Genomic DNA, 17,196 nt, shown 5'->3' with positions numbered 1-17,196 from the left:
GATTGAGTTAACAACCTCCTAACCAATTCCAGTTTCTGAAAACTGGTTGGTCATAGAACCTGGCAGGACTGAGAAGGCAAACGTGTGCTCAGTCGCCTAGAGGTGGAGTTTTCAAGGATTCAGAGCAGGAAGCCAGGCTGCCTGTTAAGCTCAACTGGCTTCAGTTAGAAAATTTCCCTTGTATTTGTTTATTGACTGTTCTCTTTCACCCATTAAAACAGTAGTCCTCAACCTTAGCTGTACATGAGAATCATGCCAGGAACTTTTTTTGAAAATACTGACTCCACCCAGACTCCACTGCAGACCAATTATATCAGAATCTCCAGGACTGAGCGTAGGTTCATTTTTGTTTGTTTGTTTAGCCACTTGGGTAATTCTAGCATGAAACCAAGGTTGTGAACTTTGCTTTACACTGTGGGCTCCTTCAAAACAGGAACTGTGTGTCTTTTCTCTCTATATGCAAGGGCCTAGTACCTGGTGTGTGGTAGTCATTTATTAAATGAAAAAAATAATGGATGACTACCATGTTTTGGCCAGTGAGTATGACTCTTTTATAGCCACAGTGTGTAAACTTAACTCTAGATATTTTGTAATGGAGGCCGTGATGTGGGTACCAAAGTGGTAGGTCAGCCAGCAGTTTTGGTCTTAAACATAGGGGAGCTAAATATCACATGTGTCTGATTACATTAATTCAATTCTATCTGCTTCTATTCTGTCCCACTCTCCAGTTTTTTAAACATTGCATGAGCGCACACACACACACACACACACACACATGCACACACACACCATGGAAAAGCACAAATAATTAAAGCTTGTAAAAACAATCTATTAATGCTGATGTAAGAGACTAAATTATGTGAGAAAAATTTGCATATCAGATTATGAAATATATAGGAATATGAACAGTTTACTGTGATTTCATTTTAGCTTTCAAATTTTTTTTTTTTTTAAATCATTTTTTGGAGAGGAGGGACAGTTAATTTCCAAATCATTCATTTTAGCCCTGCACTGTACCTTAACTCATTCACATACTGGGTGTGGTGGCACACCTGAAGGAACCATTAAAATGCCATTCCACACAATCTGGTATCCCCCTGTGTCCATATCAAGGATTTGTGTAGGGTAGGGTTGAGGTAGCAGACTCAAGACAACTCTTCTTCAATCCTTTTTAGACCAAAATAATCTCATTCAATTTTCTATAGCCAAATCTCCTGTGTTCTTACCTGAATTCTTCATGTTCTTGAGCAGATTCAAAGGTCGTTTTTGAGAAAATCTAAGTCCTGACAGATTTTGCTCCAATTTTCCAACCCAACTCTGTGGGAGAGTGGGATGGCCTTTCATCCAGATGAGAACATCCATAGGGAAGCCTTGACTTTGACAGCAGAATAGCAAATTTACTGCCTGCCAGTTAAGTATCTAAGCCATTTTGATCATACGTTAATCAGCTTTAGAGAATATAGCTCTTCAGATATTTATGAGTTCAACCATGAAGTGACAGTAGCTCTGTGCTTGGCAAAAACTCAAATAGGCCATGGGATATTCTAAAAAGAAAATTTGAGGATGTTGTAACTACACCTTTCTTGACTCTGACACTGCACCGGGTCCATCTACACAGGCATGGTTCAGGGGATTAGCCTGGGCCTATTAGAAATTCTGGCATTATGTTAACTAACTAGAATTTAAATAAAAACTTGAAACCAGACAAAAAGAAACAAAAATGCTGGCATTATATTTGCTCTTGTTTTTTTCTAGAGTATTTATAAAAAGAATCATCCATCTGAATATCATACATCTTTCTAAAAATTGCTATAGAATTTTTTGCCCATTATATTTTAAGAACTCCTTTATTTACGGAATTCCACTATTGAACTTCCTCTTAGATTTTAATATGTGGAAAAGTTAGCCTTTCCAGTTGAACATAGTTACTTCCTTCATCATACAAAGAGGAATATATAAGCCAACATGTCCTTCCTTTTCAGATACAAGAAACTCTGAGCTCATTTTTTTTTTAAAGATTTTATTTATTTATTTGAGAGAGAGACTGAGATAGAGAGAGCATGAGAGGAGGGAGGGTCAGAGGGAGAAGCAGACTCCCTGCTGAGCAGGGAGCCCGATGTGGGACTCGATCCCAGGACTCCAGGATCATGACCTGAGCCGAAGGCAGTCGCTTAACCAACTGAGCCACCCAGGCGCCCTCTGAGCTCATTTTTAAGTTGTTTAATCTGCTTTGAATTTTCCAAGAGATGTCTTTTTGTCCTCATATTTATTCTTTGTTGTCCCATATAATTTCTTTAAAGTATTTTCCCAAAATGCTATTTTCTCTGTAAAGCCAGAACACAGGAAGAGTCTACCTTTTTTCCGAAGGCCATCTCAATTCAATCTCCCATTATAGTAAGATTGTAAAATATTTGGCTTATAAATATCTTTATTCAAAGAACTATGTTAATAAATTAATTAAAACTAAATAGTAGTAGAAAGCTTTGAATTTGAAAAGCATTGAAAGATTGGATGGTATCGGCATCGTAATTGATGTGACAAATAAGGACAAGCTATAAGTTGTTGCATTGATCATTTTAAGACAATAACCTTGTTTTCTGTTTACACAGTGATATTTTTAAACTTCCCTGCAGTTACTTTGACTAAACACTGTATTCTAATGAGAATTGTTGCAGAGCTCAAGAAATAGGCTTACATAACTGGTATTTGAAATATTTGCAGTGAATTTGATTTTTCAAAAGCTTGAGATTATGATTACTTTTAGAGTGATTCTTTGAACCAGTTGACACATTACTGATTTGTCATGGAAGAGACCAAGCTTTGGAATCTGAGTGTAAAATTAAGGAGGAAACCCACTGTGACTATAATATTTTCTTGTCGATACTTTTATTTCATCTTGACTGTTTATCAAAATATTGGTGTTATACATAAGCTTTAATTAGACAAGTTCAAATAAGGTAAACATTGCAATTCTAAGCTGACATTTTTATTTTAAATCTGTTTTTTCAATCCAGTCCTTTGCACATGTAAATATGTATGGAAAATATGGAAGACAAAATCCCAGCCCTTTTAGATTTTAATCTTATTGTTGATAAATTAAACACCAGTGCAACTTTTTGAAAAATGAAAATCCAATCAAATGCAAGTTTTAGTGAGTATTTGATTTTTAAACATTAAGTGCCAAATATAGTTTTATTTTTTATTTTTCCTTTTATTTATATAAATCTCAACCACTAGCACTCACTATCGCCACAATTATGTATGCATTGCAGCTGGGCCAGACACCAACCCCACCCACACCGAGCTGCAGACACAGAGCTGCCACTGCATGTAGGTACATGCAGTCCACACAGAGGGTGCCCCTTGATCATCCAGCTCTGGCAGTCAGAGGAGATTGCACTGCTGCATTCCACATGACATTTTCTACACTCCTTCAAGACTGGGAGATGTAGCTGATTTGCCTAATACATGGAAACAAACACAGAGAGTCAGGAAAAAATGCAAGGACAGAAGAATATGTACCAAGTAAAAGAAAAAGACAAAATATCAGAAAAAGACGTTAATGAACTGGAGATAAGCATCTACTTGATACAGAGTTTAAGGTAATGATCATAAAGATGTTCACTGAACTCAGGTTAAGAATGGGTTAACAGTGAGATCCTCAACAAAGAAAATATAAGAAAGTTCCAAATAGAAGTGACAAAGCTGAAGAATACAATAACTGAACTGAAAAATACACTAGAGGGATTCAACAGCAGACCGGATAAAGCCAAAGATCAGATCAATGAGCTGGAACAAAGCAATAGAACTGACGCAGAGAGGGGCACCTGGGTGGCTCAGTTAGTAGAGCATCCGACTCTTGGTTTCAGCTCAGGTCATGATCTCATGGATCATGGTATTGAGCCCTGGATGGGCTCTGCACTCAGAGGGGAGTCTGCTTGAAGATTCCCCCCACCCCTCCCCCACTCATGTGTGCACGCACACTCTCTCTCTCTAATAAATAAATAAATCTTAAAAAAAAAAAAAGAATTCACCCAGAGTAGTAAAAAGAAAAAAGAATTTAAAAATATGAACATAACTTAAGGGATCTCTGAGAGAACATCAAGAGGAATAACATTTGCAATCCTGGGGTGCCAGAAGGAGAAGAGAGAGAGAAAGGGCTATAAAATTTTTGAAGAAATATGGCTGAAAACTTTCCTAATCTGAGGAGGGAAACAGACATACAGTTTCAGGAATCCCAGAGAGTTCCAAATAAAATGAACCTAAAGAGATTCACACTAAGACGCATAATAATTAGAAGGGTAAAAGTTAAAGGGAGAATCTTAAAAGCAGCAAGAGCAAAGCAACTTACTATGTACAAGGGAAACCCCATAAGGCTATCAACAGATTTTTCAGCAGAAACTTTGCAAGTCAGAAGAGAGTGGCATAACATACTCAAAAGTGCTAAAAGGAAAAAACTCCCAACCAAGAATTTTCTACCTGGCAATGTTATCATTCAGAATTGAAGGAGAGATTAAGAGTTTTCCAGATAAGCAAAAGCTAAAGGCGTTCATTACCACTAAACTGGCCTTACAAGAAATGTTAAAGAGGCTTCTTTAAACAAAAAAGAAATGGCACTAATTAATAATAAGAAAATATAAGAAAGTAAAAATCTCACTGGAAAAGGTAAATACATAAAGATAGTGGATCAATCCCTTATAAAGCAAGTATGAAGGTTAAATGACAGAAAAAAGTAAAATAAATTTAAAACCACAATAATTAATTAAGGGATGCATAAATAAAAAGATGCAAAATGTGACATCAAAAATAAAAATATGTGGGTGAGAGAAAAATGTACAGTTTTGGAATGTGTTCAAATTTAAGCTGCTATCCCATCGAAAAAACCCTGAAATCTTGCCATTTGCAATGACGTGGATAGAACTAGAGGGTATTATGCTAAGCGAAATAAGTCAATCAGAGAAAGACAAGTATCATATGATCTCACTGATGATGAGGAATTCTTAATCTCAGGAAACAAACTGAGGGTTGCTGGAGTGGTGGGGGTGGGAGGGATGGGGTGGCTGGGTGATAGACATCGGGGACGGTATGTGCTAGAGTGAGTGCTGTGAATTGTGTAAGACTGTTGAATCACAGACCTGTACCTCTGAAACAAATAATACATTATATGTTAAAAAAAAAAAAAGAAGATAGTAGGAAGGGAAAAATGAAGGGGGGAATCGGAGGGGGAGACGAACTATGAGAGACTATGGACTCTGAGAAACAAACTGAGGGTTCTAGAGGGGAGGGGGTGGGGGGATGGTTTAGCCCGGTGATGGATATTAAGGAGGGCACATATTGAATGGAGCACTGGGTGTTATAGGCAAACAATGAATCATGGAACACTACATCAAAAACTAATGATGTAATGTATAGTGACTAACATAATAAAATAAAATAAAAATTTAAGTTGCTATCAAGTCAGAACATACCGTTATATACATAGGTTATATGTGAGCTTCACAGTAACTACAAAGCAAAAACTTACAGTAAATATATAAAGAAAATGAGGAAGGAACCTAAACATAACACTGAAGAAAGCCACCAAACTAAAAGGGAAGAGAGAAAAAGAAGAAGAAAGGGACAGAGAGGAACTACAAAAACAGCCAGAAAACAATGAACAAAATAGCAATAAGTACATACCTATCAATAATTACTTTAAATGTAAATAGACTAAACTCCCCAATCAAAAGATATAGAGTGGCAGAATGGCTAAAAAAAAAGACCCATTTATATGCTGTGTACAAGAGACTCACTTCAGATCTAAAGACATACACAGACTGAAAGTGAAGGGATGGAAAAAGACATCCCATGCAAATGGAAATGAAAAGAAAGCTGGAGTAGCAACACTCAAAGCAGACAAAATATCAGACTTTAAAACAAGGACTGTAATAACAGACAAGGGCATATAATCATAAAAAGGTCAATCTAACAAGAAGACGTAACATTTATCAATATATATGCACCCAATACAGGGGCACCAAGATATATAAAGCAAATATTAACAGACCTGAAGGGAGAAACCAACAGCAATACAATAATAGTAGGGGACTTTCACACCCCCACTTACATCAATGGATAGATCATCCAAACAGAAAATTAATAAGGAAACATCAGCCTTAAATGACACATTAGACTAGAGGGACTTAATAGATATATGCAGAACATTCCATCCAAAATCAACAGAATAAACATTCTTCTCAACTGCACATGGAACACTCTCCAGGATAGATCACATGTTAAGTCACAAGACAAGTCTCAATAAATTCAAGAGCATTGAAATCACATCAAGTATTTTCTGTGAGCACAATCAATTATAAGAAGAGTGGAAAAACCTCAAAAATGTTTGAGATTAAACAACATGCTGCTGGGGGCACCTAGGTGGCTCAGTCATTAAGTGTTTGCCTTCGGCTCGGGTCATGATCCCAGGGTCCTGGGATCGAGCCCCACATCGGATTCCCTGCTCTGCGGGAAGCCTGCTTCTCCCTCTCCCACTCCCCCTGCTTGTGTTCCCTCTCTCGCTGTGTCTCTGTCAAATAAATAAATAAAATCTTTAAAAAAAAAAAAAAACATGCTGCTGAACAACCATTGGGTCATCAAGATAATCAAAGAAAATCAATAAAAAATACCTAGAGACAAGTGAAAACAGAAATTACATACCAAAACCTTTGGGATGATGCAGCAAAATTCTTTCTAAGAGGGAATACATAGCAATACAGGCCTACCTCAAGAAACAAGAAAAATCTCAAATAAACAATTTAACTTTACTCCTAAAGGAGCTAGAAAAAGAACAAATGAAGCCTAAAGTCAGTAGAAGGAAGGGAATAGTAAAGATTAGAATGGAAATAAATGAAATAGAGACTAGAAAAAAATTGGGAAAGATCAGTAAAACTGAGAGCTGGTTCTTTGAAAAGGTAAACAAAATTGACAAACCTTTAGCTATACTCACCAAGAAAAGAAAGGGAGAAGATTCTAATAAACAAAATCATAAATCAAAGAGAAGTTACAGCTGACGCCACAGAAATATGAAGGATCATAAGAGACTATGAACAATTATACACCAACACAGAGGACCACCTAGAAGAAACAGACAAATTCCTCAAAACATACAATCTTCCAAGACTGATTCATGAAGCAATAGAAAATCTGAATATACCAATTACTAGTAAGGAAATTGAATCAGTAATCAAAAAATTCTCAACAAACAAAAGTCCAGGACCAGAGCAGCTTCACTGGTGACTTCTATCAAACAAAGATTTAATACCTATCTTTCTCAAACTCTTCTAAAAAGGGGCACCTGGGTGGCTCAGTCAGTTAAGCATCTGCCTTCAGCTCAGGTCATGATCCCAGGGTCCTGGGATCGAGCCCCACATCGGGATCCCAGCTCAGCAGAGAGTCTGCTTCTCCCTCTGACCCTCCCCCCTCTCATGCTTTCTCTCACTCTTTCTCTCACTCTCTCAAATAAATAAATAAAATCTTAAAAAAAAAAAGACTCTTCTAAAAAATTGAAAAGGAGAGAACACTTCCAAACTCATTTTATCATTATTCTGATACCAAAACCTGATGACACCATAAAAAAAGAAAATTAAAGGCCTGTATCATTAATGAACATTGATGCAAAAATCCTAAACAAAATATTAGCAAACCAAATTCAATGATACATTAAAAGGGATCATCCACCATGATTAAGTGGGATTTATTCCAGGGATACAAGGATAGTTCAACACCTGCAAATCAATCCACGTGATTCACCACTTTGACAAAATGAAGGATAAAAGGTATATGATCATCTCAACAGATGCAGAAAAAGCATTTGACAACATGGATGGACCTTGAAGATATTATGCGAAGTGAAGTCAGTCAGATGGAGAAAGACAAATACCATATGATTTCACTCATGTGGAATCTAAAAACATAAAACAATGAACAAACAAAACTAAAGCAAACTCATAGATATGGAAAACAGATTGGTGTTTACCACAGGGGAACAGGGGTCGGGGGGTGGACAAAATGGGTAGAGGGGGGTCAATTGTATGGTGATGGATGGTAGCTAGACTTTTAGTTGTGATCACTTTGTACTGCATACAGATGTTGAATTATAGTGTTATATACCTAAAACTTATATATAATCTTATAAACTTATATAAACTTATATAAAATATATGTTTTTCCTCAATTAAAAAAAAACCTCAACAAATTATTGTTCTAAATTCCCAGTTGTTCCATTTACCTGAGAATTTACTGCTAAAGCATCAATACTTTAAAATTCATTCTAAAACTCTTTGATGAAAATTCTTGTAAAATAGATCGGACTTTTTAGTATGTCCTTTTCAACCTTGGATGCAGTATACTGAATCTTATTTACCTTTTTCTGTGTGACTCAGGGCCATAAGGATCAACCTTATTTATTGTACAGTGTTGGGATACAGTGATGTTATTATAGGGTGAGGAGCCATTTGGTCCTCTATTAAATAATGTCTTTGTGCAGGCATTCAGGTTTTCTGCCTCCTCTCCTGCTCTCATTTTCTTTATTCTCAGTGTGCCTGCTGGTAGTAGCTTTTTACTTCCCTCTCTTTTGGGGGTCTAATCTACTGATGGAACCCAACCAACCAACTTTCTAGAATCATCTCAAGTGAAATATAAATAGATTCCAAGGGACAATCTATGGAATTCTCCAGTGAGTGTCCAGGAATATTAGTGTGTGGACTTTGTCACATCCTTGCTGCCTCTTAGAGGCTTGTTTTCCTCATTTTTTGGTTTGGGGCAGGGTTCCAGATGGATGAAGTGTTATAGTGCAAAAGTTCTCTGTGGAACGGAGAGAAAGGCTAAGCTAACTATTCATATTCTTTCAGTTTTGTGACTCCTTTGCAAAAAAAGTCAGATCTTTCACTTTAATTAAAAAAAAAATCACAATTCTTAACCTAAGCAATATTTTTTTCTGTTGTAAGCTTAAATCATACCTCCAATATAATAAACAGCAAGCCTATGGATGATTCACTTCCTTTCAAAAAGGATTACAGAGAAGACAATGAATGATTAATATGAACAATCTGTCATGCCTCCAAAATAGCTATTATGCAAATAGTAAGGAAGGTTTAGTCAACCTCCATCACTTCTTTCCTCTTCATAATAATACAGATATATAGAAATATTCTTATTTGTATTCTCTCTGTGACTCAACCATGCTCTGTATCATAACACTGTCTAAACCTCAGCCCTCTTAGATGTTAGTCTTTTCTTAAGTTTCAATGAGAGCACTTTCTCACTTTTTGTTATACAACAGTGGATGGTGAGGATTCGTCATGTGTTATCAGGAGTAGCACTAAAACATGGTCTGCAACTTCCAGTGGAGTAGAGTCTCTTTAAAAGTAATACATGGTAGACATTTCACTCAAGTATAATTAAATCTTTATTTGATCATTATTTCAGTTTATAGCCAAATATGAAAATAACTCTTTTGTTTTTTTAAAAAATAATTTTTAAAAATCTCTAGAACTAGTCTTCTTTAAGTGTTCATGTGTTTAAGAAATCACTTTTTAGAGGTTTATAATTAAAGCACACCCTGTTATCTGTAAAGACAAATCAGCTGCCTGGCTTAAGAACCAAGATCTTCATGTTGCCACACACTGGGCACTAATTTTCTCTTGGCCTTCCCCTGGGAGGATTTTTGCAATTTTTTCCCCCTGACAAGTTTTATTGCACAGTAGGCCAGGATGCTGACTTCTTACAACACAATTTAGAGAGAAAACCTTCAATCTTTTGGCAGTATCTATTGGAAGATTTTTTAAATGCCTTTTTAAAAACAAAGCTGTACCTTTCTGAGATTAAATATATTTTTCCTAACATATGGAAACAAACTGAGTTTAGACTGGTAATCGAATGAGTGTCAATTTGAGAAGTACATTTTACCTTTCAAATTGGAGTAGGCATAGATGTGAATATTTTATATGCTGTACAAACTCTGAATTGCTAAATTAGATGCCAGTGCAATTTGTTCTAACTCTCAAAAATACAAGAACTCAAAACATTAACTGAATTGTTTTCTTTTAAACCTAAAAACCAGTCTTGAAACATCTGGATCTCTTGAAATTCATTTCCATTTAAATTTCCAAAGAGTTCAGTAACAGTCATGTTTAGGTCGCTGTCATTCTAATCTAGAGGGGCACCGTTAGGTTGATTTATGGTTGCTTGATCAACAGAACAAGATCTTGGCCTCGAGTTTCCATGTAGTTCTCCATTTTTAAATGATTTATAACGTTAAGCTTATGAACATAGGCAATTTTTACTACCTCTACTTTCTCCCCTTCGATTTCCCACTGGTTTCTTTATCTCTTAACTATCCTTTCCGATGAGTAGTTGGATACGGATGTTAATGAAGCAAAAGTCATTGATTCAGTCCTGATAAGGATCACTCAACTTTCTTTTTGCCCCAGGCTGCCTTGCTGCCCTTATTATGACCAAAGCACTCCCGTAACTGTACCTTCAGTCACATCAACCAATTTTTATTCAGCCCTAGACAAAGAATACTGTCCATGGTGTTGGCTTTACCTGAAAAACGGTAGGCACATTCATTTAATTCCATGTTGCAGTATGAAAGTTGAACTGTAGAGCAGGATTGTCCATTCACAGTGAGCAGCTGGAGCTTTTCCCTTGCGGGGGCTCAAGGCCCTGATTTAAGGCTACAGTAATGAATCCCAAAGTAAGGAATTCTTACTTCATTAATTTCTATCAGGAAATAATCATTGCCTTGTTTTGGATTTTCTAGGAACCAAAGAGGTTGTTGTAAATGTGGATGATGATGGAGTAATTTCATTGAACTTTGAATGTGATCAGATGGCTCCAAATTCTCAGTTCAACTGGTCCAAAGATTATGTATCCACTGAGGACTCTCCACGATTAGAGGTTGAAAGCAAAGGCAACAAGTATGTACTGTTTCAATCTTAATAATGGGTTTCCTTTTCATGATAGGAAAGTGAAGTAAGCTAGTTGCTTTCTATTTCCAATACTTAGTATAAGGGGATGAAATCACAAATATTTTATATCTGGTCATGTAAAAAGTAATAACCAATGTCAGCCTTAAAAAATAACAATCCTTATAAAAATACTTTTCACGTTATTTCAGTTAAAAAGCTTTCTCATATATTATCTCATTTGTGATGTTAGAAAAGCTTTGATTGACATAAAATCAGCTTTAATGATGATTCTTGTTATTTTATGAAATTTTGTAATCTTAAAGTAATGGTGAGGATGCTTATGGGGAGAGAGCAAGGAAGAACTTGCTACTTGCTGGTTCAAGTTATGGTGAATTAAATGGGCTAGGTATAATCTCTTCTGCTTTTTTCACCACCACTTATAAGTGACATAATAACACACTGGAAAGAACTCTGTATGGGAAGCACAGGATAGATGAGTTCTAATCCCAGCTCTACCAGGGGCCGGCTCTGTGACCTGGGGCAGCTTTTAACTTCCATGGGCCTTGGATTTCTTTTTCTGTAAAATGGGAGAGAGCAAAGGAGATTAATTTTGTGATCAGTTACTTCCTTTTACATCCAAGAATCTAAGTTTTCTTTTACTTTGCCTTGCTTAGCATATTTACTACCATATTGGATTGCATTTGGTAAAGCAAAATGCTTTTAAGTATTATTTTTATTACGAAGAAGCCCAAAATATCTCAGAAATAAAGAAATAGTAATTTTGTTGGAGAATGGCAAGGACATACTGAATATAATTAAAAGACATTTTTCTGTCAGTGTGCTATAAAGTCCTTGAAGTAAAACATAAATTTGGTGGGGCACCTGGGTGGCTCAGTCGGTTAAGCATCTGCCTTCGGCTCAGTTCATGATCCCAGGGTCCTGGGACTGAGTCCCACATTGGGCTCCTTGCTCAGCGGGGAGCCTGCTTCTCCCTCTGCCCCTCCCCCTGCTTGTGCTTGTGCTCTCTCTCCGTCAAATAAATAAAAATAAAACCTTTAAAAATATATAAATTTGGTCAAAGAAAAGACAATCAAACTGTAAAATTTTCTTCTGATTTGTGCACTTTACTAACATTTATATATTTGGCTGATCTTAGACACTGACTAGCAACATCACTCACCAAAGTTAGAAAATGCGGTGAACTAAACCATTGACCCATTCACTTATTCATTCCACAAATATTTATTAAGCACATATTATGCTGGAAGACACAAAGGACATGAACCAGATCTTGTCCTTAATGGTACAATGACTATATAGTAGAGATGTATGGATAATAAAAGAGGCAATACCAATGCAGAATGATAAGCTCAAAAAGGAAAGTGCAGGGGATGACATAAAGGAAGCACTTGGAGTTGCCAAAAGAAGGTTCTGCCCTGTGGGGGAAGGTATTTTTTAGGCTCCCCAGCAAAGGCAAATCAGTTAAAAATACCTTTGTTGGGGGTGGGTATTGATATGCAACATAATTTGGGGATGGGATATTTGTACCAACTCCCCACTCCTGTCATCCCACCCCCGATTCCTGGGAGGAGGTCAAGAAAGTCTTCCTAGAAACAGCTTAAATGAGCAGGTTTCAGGTCAGTAGGGGAGATGGGAACACGTGCTCCCAGTGAAGGGAGTTTCCTGTGCAGACACCTAGAGACAACAGAAGATGTGGGCTCATAGACCCCGCACAGCCTCCCTTCTTACAAGAGTATTCTGTTCCGCAGAACGAAAATGACCTTCAAGGACCTGGGGATGGAAGACTTGGGCACTTACTCCTGCGGTGTAACAGAGACTGATGGAATAGGGTCAAGCTACTTGATCGATGAGGAAGGTAAGTTCAAAATCATTCCATTTATTGGGGCACCTGGTGGCTCAGTCCGTTAAGCGTCTGCCTTGGGCTCAGGTCATGATCTCAGGTCCTGGGATCGAGCCCCACGTAGGGCTCCCCACTGAGCAGGGAGTCTGCTTCTCCCTCTGCCTCTGCCTGCCGTTCCCCCTGCTTGTGCTCTCTGTCTCTGTCTAATAAATAAAAATCTTTAATAAAAAAATAAAATCCATTCACAAGTCTAACGCTGCTTTGATTCAGCAGTGATCCTCTAGGATCAAGTGACTTTCGTTTTAGTTGTTCAAGTTTAATTGTTCTTTTTTTCTCCCTACAGAGCTGAAACGTTTACTAGCTCTCAGCCAAGAACACAAGTTCCCAAGTAAGTGTCCACAGTACATCCACAGAGTTTAGCAGTCCTACTGGGTGGTGACTTGTGGAATAGGTCAGGCGACAACTCTCACAGGATTAAGAGAAGAAGCTCTTAAGAACACATAATGGAACATACACTGGTAGCTACAAATGCACTTTCCAGAAGGGCTGCTTTTATCTTGGCCATTTTTCTAAAGAGATACAAATACTACACATCCCATGCTGTTACGTAGTGAAGTGTCAGGTTACACAGGTGTAATAGCTGAGTAGTTAAATTCTTCACTTTTTGCCTATGTACTTTGGAATCCTATATATTATATGATACTGGATAGATTAATCCACATGTTTTTTAGGCAAACCAATCTCTTCCTAAGCAATTTAATGTTAGCACTTAACAGAAGAATCATACTTCTAAATAAAGATAATCTAAAGACATTATCTACCATTTTAAACTCCTGGAAAATGAGGTAAAGATGCCCCAGTCAGAAAAAGAATCCCTCTGAACTATCTACAAACTCTTCCATAAAGCACTTTCCACATAAAAGATTAAATTTCGCAGTTGACACCTAAGAGAGAGAAGTCTGAAATGATACTAGGAAAGTTCCACTGACCTGATACGTTCTCTTGCCATTGATATCTATTGGCCAAACTAGTGGATTATCCAGAAAGTTATACCCTGGAGTTTGAGACAACAAATGGAGAGTGATAACACACACTCACTCTTTTAAAACAGGAATTTTGTTTTGTTTTGTTTTGTTTTACTCTTTAGTCCCTAAAATACAACTCCTTCACCAATACAGACTTTTCAGGAACTCAGGAAACTATACCATGACTCCACACTATAGGCAAAACCCTGTATGTTTGTATATGTACATTTTTCTAGGAGGAGGGTCTGTAGTTCTCCCGAAATGCCCAGTGAAGGCTCTGACTCAAAAATAAACACACACTGCTCTGGAACTAATCGCCTGACTTCTTTTCCATTCCCAAGGAATCTTGTTCCATCCTGAGGCTGAGTGTTAGTGACCATTGGCCTCAGTTGTCATGTTCTCAAAACCGACGTTGTTCAACAAAGAGGCACAATGGGGTGCCTGTGGGGTGTGGGTGTAGAATACAGACTTTCTGAATTCTGGGAGAGAACCATTTCTCATCTGTATGCTTATTCACCGTAAAACTGGAAAAGTAAGACTATGAATGGTGTCTTCAAAGTTATATTATTTTTTAATTGCATGGAAGGTAGAAGTTTGGCTTGTATTCTCTTTGTTCTGTACTTTTGACCCACTCTATGAACCTTAGCAACTCAATTTTAATTTCCCCATGCCTTAGTTTCTTTTCTAGAAATGGCTGTTGTAATCGTTTATAGCACCTACTGTATAGAGATGCTGTGAGAGATCCTTGAACTTTTCAGGAAAAATATAAATATTGATGGAAACAACAGTGATCCTCAAAAAACCCACTTGTAGAAGATCTGTCTGTGAGCTCTACAGGACGCTCTACCTTCACGTCCCCAGGGCTGTGAAGTAGGGAGTGTAGGAGAGGGTCACTGTGATGAACACAGCCAGACCCCATTAGTGATCAGACTGCCTCCTCCCAAACATTGGTGGAAATGGAGAGAAACCGCAGCATCCACTAATCTAGTCAGACAGTAAACATTGGCAAAGTGTCTAGGCAACAGCTGGTCCAAACAACATTTACATTTAGCTTAAAAGATGGAGATGAGACAACAGGGGGTGTTACTGTTGAATTGGAGGTGCCCAAGCCTCCCTGATGTTCAGTGATCATATGGACTTGGAGACAGTAGTTGTCTGATGTCAATGTCACGTATACTGAGAGATTTATTTTGCATAAGCATGATCACTCTAATTACAGGTTCTAGGAGAGAGAGTAGCAGCAAACTCAGGTTCCCTTTTTATTAGAGACCTGGTGTGGCATTTGAGTAGGCAGAGAGAGAGAGAACTCAACAATGTGTTAAAAATTCTGACATGCAAATGTCAGAGCTCCTAACCCAAGGGAGATTTGCTTAGCCCATTGAAGTGGCATTTTCAAGAATACAGCTCCCACACTTTTCTTCCCCCCACTGCTAGTAGATCAGCCTGGTGGCTACCTGAATATTTTCAGAGATCTGATGAAGAGTCAAAGCAGCATATCTAATTTCTCAATTTATACCCACTTCCTGGCGGTAAATGTTGAACATCATTAAATCTTTTTGTGAGATTTTGTAAGTCTTTAAATGGGTCTTGTTTCTTACAGAATGTAATAAAGAGCATGGTGCTCCTTTATCCCTTGGCACAGTAAATTCTATTTTAAGCTGTTTTCAAAAATATTTTGAAAACCACTAAACATATGCCTTAAACCTACAAAAAATAGATATTTTGCTGGAGCAAATTAACTGCCAGAGAAAAGAGTGTAAGGAAATTTAGGGCTGAGAAGAAGTAAAAATATATAAAGCTAAAAACAGAAAATAGCCTAGTTGGTCTTGCCACTATTGATATTAAGCGGCAGTGTAGAGAGACAGCTTACTTAAAGATTTCAAGGTATTGTGAGGTAGGTGATGGAAGGTATACTTCAGTACTGTCAACATCCTGCATAATATCTCTTGGATATTACCCCACTTGTACCCATATACCCTATGTGTACAGATATATGCAAGCACATATACATAAATTGTATCTATTTCGTATGTCCTCTTAGGTGTCAATACATTATATTTTATAATTGGTAGTTGTAGGGTGTTGTTGAAGCAACTGGTGGAGGAAAGAGGTACCAAAATATTAATAGCCAAATTTATAGAGCACTTGTTATATGCCAGAGTATTTATAGGGTGCTGAAAGGGAGTGTATCATTTAAACTCCACAGTGACCGTAAAAGGCTTGGTTCTAAGGTGATTTAATTTTAGAGGTGTATGAGGCCCAAAGAGGTTGGGTAACTAGACCAGATGTACACAGTGGATACCCGTGGTTAAGCCCAAGTGGTCTGACCCTAACCAGGACATGACTGTTAATGTGTATATACCTGCTGTTTGCCACCACACCCTCTCTGGTGATTCCTGGTAGCCAGTGTTTCCTCGTGTGATGTTCCTATTACTCAGAGAGGGCAGTGAACACTTAGGGAGCTTGAAACTTGCAGGAGGACATGCCCTTTCTCCTCCACCACCACTATGGGCCCCTTAGGTAACTGCAACACTCATGTATTAAATTTCCCAGAACGAGGTCTTCAGACTTTCTCAGGAAAGATTCTACTCTCCATTCTCCTCAAGAGTTACTTGTAGCAAGTAGGAGTGTCCTGTAGGGAGAAAGCTTAGCCTCTGCTCTCACAACCCTGGAGTCTGTCCTTGTTGCTTTACTTAGACATGCTCACACTGGCCAATCACTACTGTTCTTCAGAATGGACAGCCAGAACCAAGAGGAGCACAGAATAGAGGGAATAACCCTGGTCTCAGTTCTGCTGCCCAGATGTTACTAGCCTTTCCTGGGGCTCAGTTTTATCATCAGTAAAATGAGGAGAGAAAAGAACTCACCTTTCCTGAGCACTGGTCATTATTCACAGTGTCTTAGTGTCTTCTGGTACTGTATTCATTGTTCTTGGTGGTCTTATGAGGCAGATCATATCCATGTTAGCAAGTGAGGAACATGAGGTTTCCGAGAGGAGGGAACTGTCCAAGGTCACGGTGTGACATCAGAGCCCATCTTCAGTGCATCACAGACACTCTGCAGTAGATGACATCTGAGCCTCTGTTTAGTTCCTCATGGGAACAAGTTTATAACTGAGTTTCACAATGACTATGGAACAGCAAATGAAAGGCATCCCTTAAAGTTTGGAAAGGATAGTTTTAGGATAAGTACAAAGAAATTTTGATGTATATTTGATACAAGTTTGGGAAGCTTACAATTTAAAACGTAGCATCTGTTGAAATTTTGAGATTAGTTTAAGAACCATTTAGAGACAGCAAAGGGTGATGATTTCTCCTAAAGGAAATGAAGGACTACTAAACTTTGAGAGACAGCCATGGTT

At 37.8% G+C, this 17,196-nt stretch overlaps 1 protein-coding gene across 2 annotated transcripts in view; it reads left to right on the top strand.

Moving 5' to 3' along the window:
• MYOM1 (myomesin 1) overlaps positions 1–17,196 on the top strand; it is a 163,299-nt gene that overhangs the window by 121,842 nt on the left and 24,261 nt on the right. For both annotated transcript variants that reach the window (XM_036122338.2, XM_078060562.1), the window contains 3 exons: positions 10,802–10,958; positions 12,719–12,825; positions 13,154–13,198. In XM_036122338.2, coding sequence (XP_035978231.2) covers positions 10,802–10,958; positions 12,719–12,825; positions 13,154–13,198 — 309 coding nt within the window. The remainder of the gene's footprint in view (positions 1–10,801; positions 10,959–12,718; positions 12,826–13,153; positions 13,199–17,196) is intronic.

The sequence above is a fragment of the Halichoerus grypus genome, chromosome 13 (assembly GCF_964656455.1).
Source record: "Halichoerus grypus chromosome 13, mHalGry1.hap1.1, whole genome shotgun sequence".
Classification (NCBI taxonomy): Eukaryota; Metazoa; Chordata; class Mammalia; order Carnivora; family Phocidae; genus Halichoerus; species Halichoerus grypus.
Note: the sequence above shows the minus strand (reverse complement) of the source record. Positions and strands in the feature narration are given on the sequence as shown.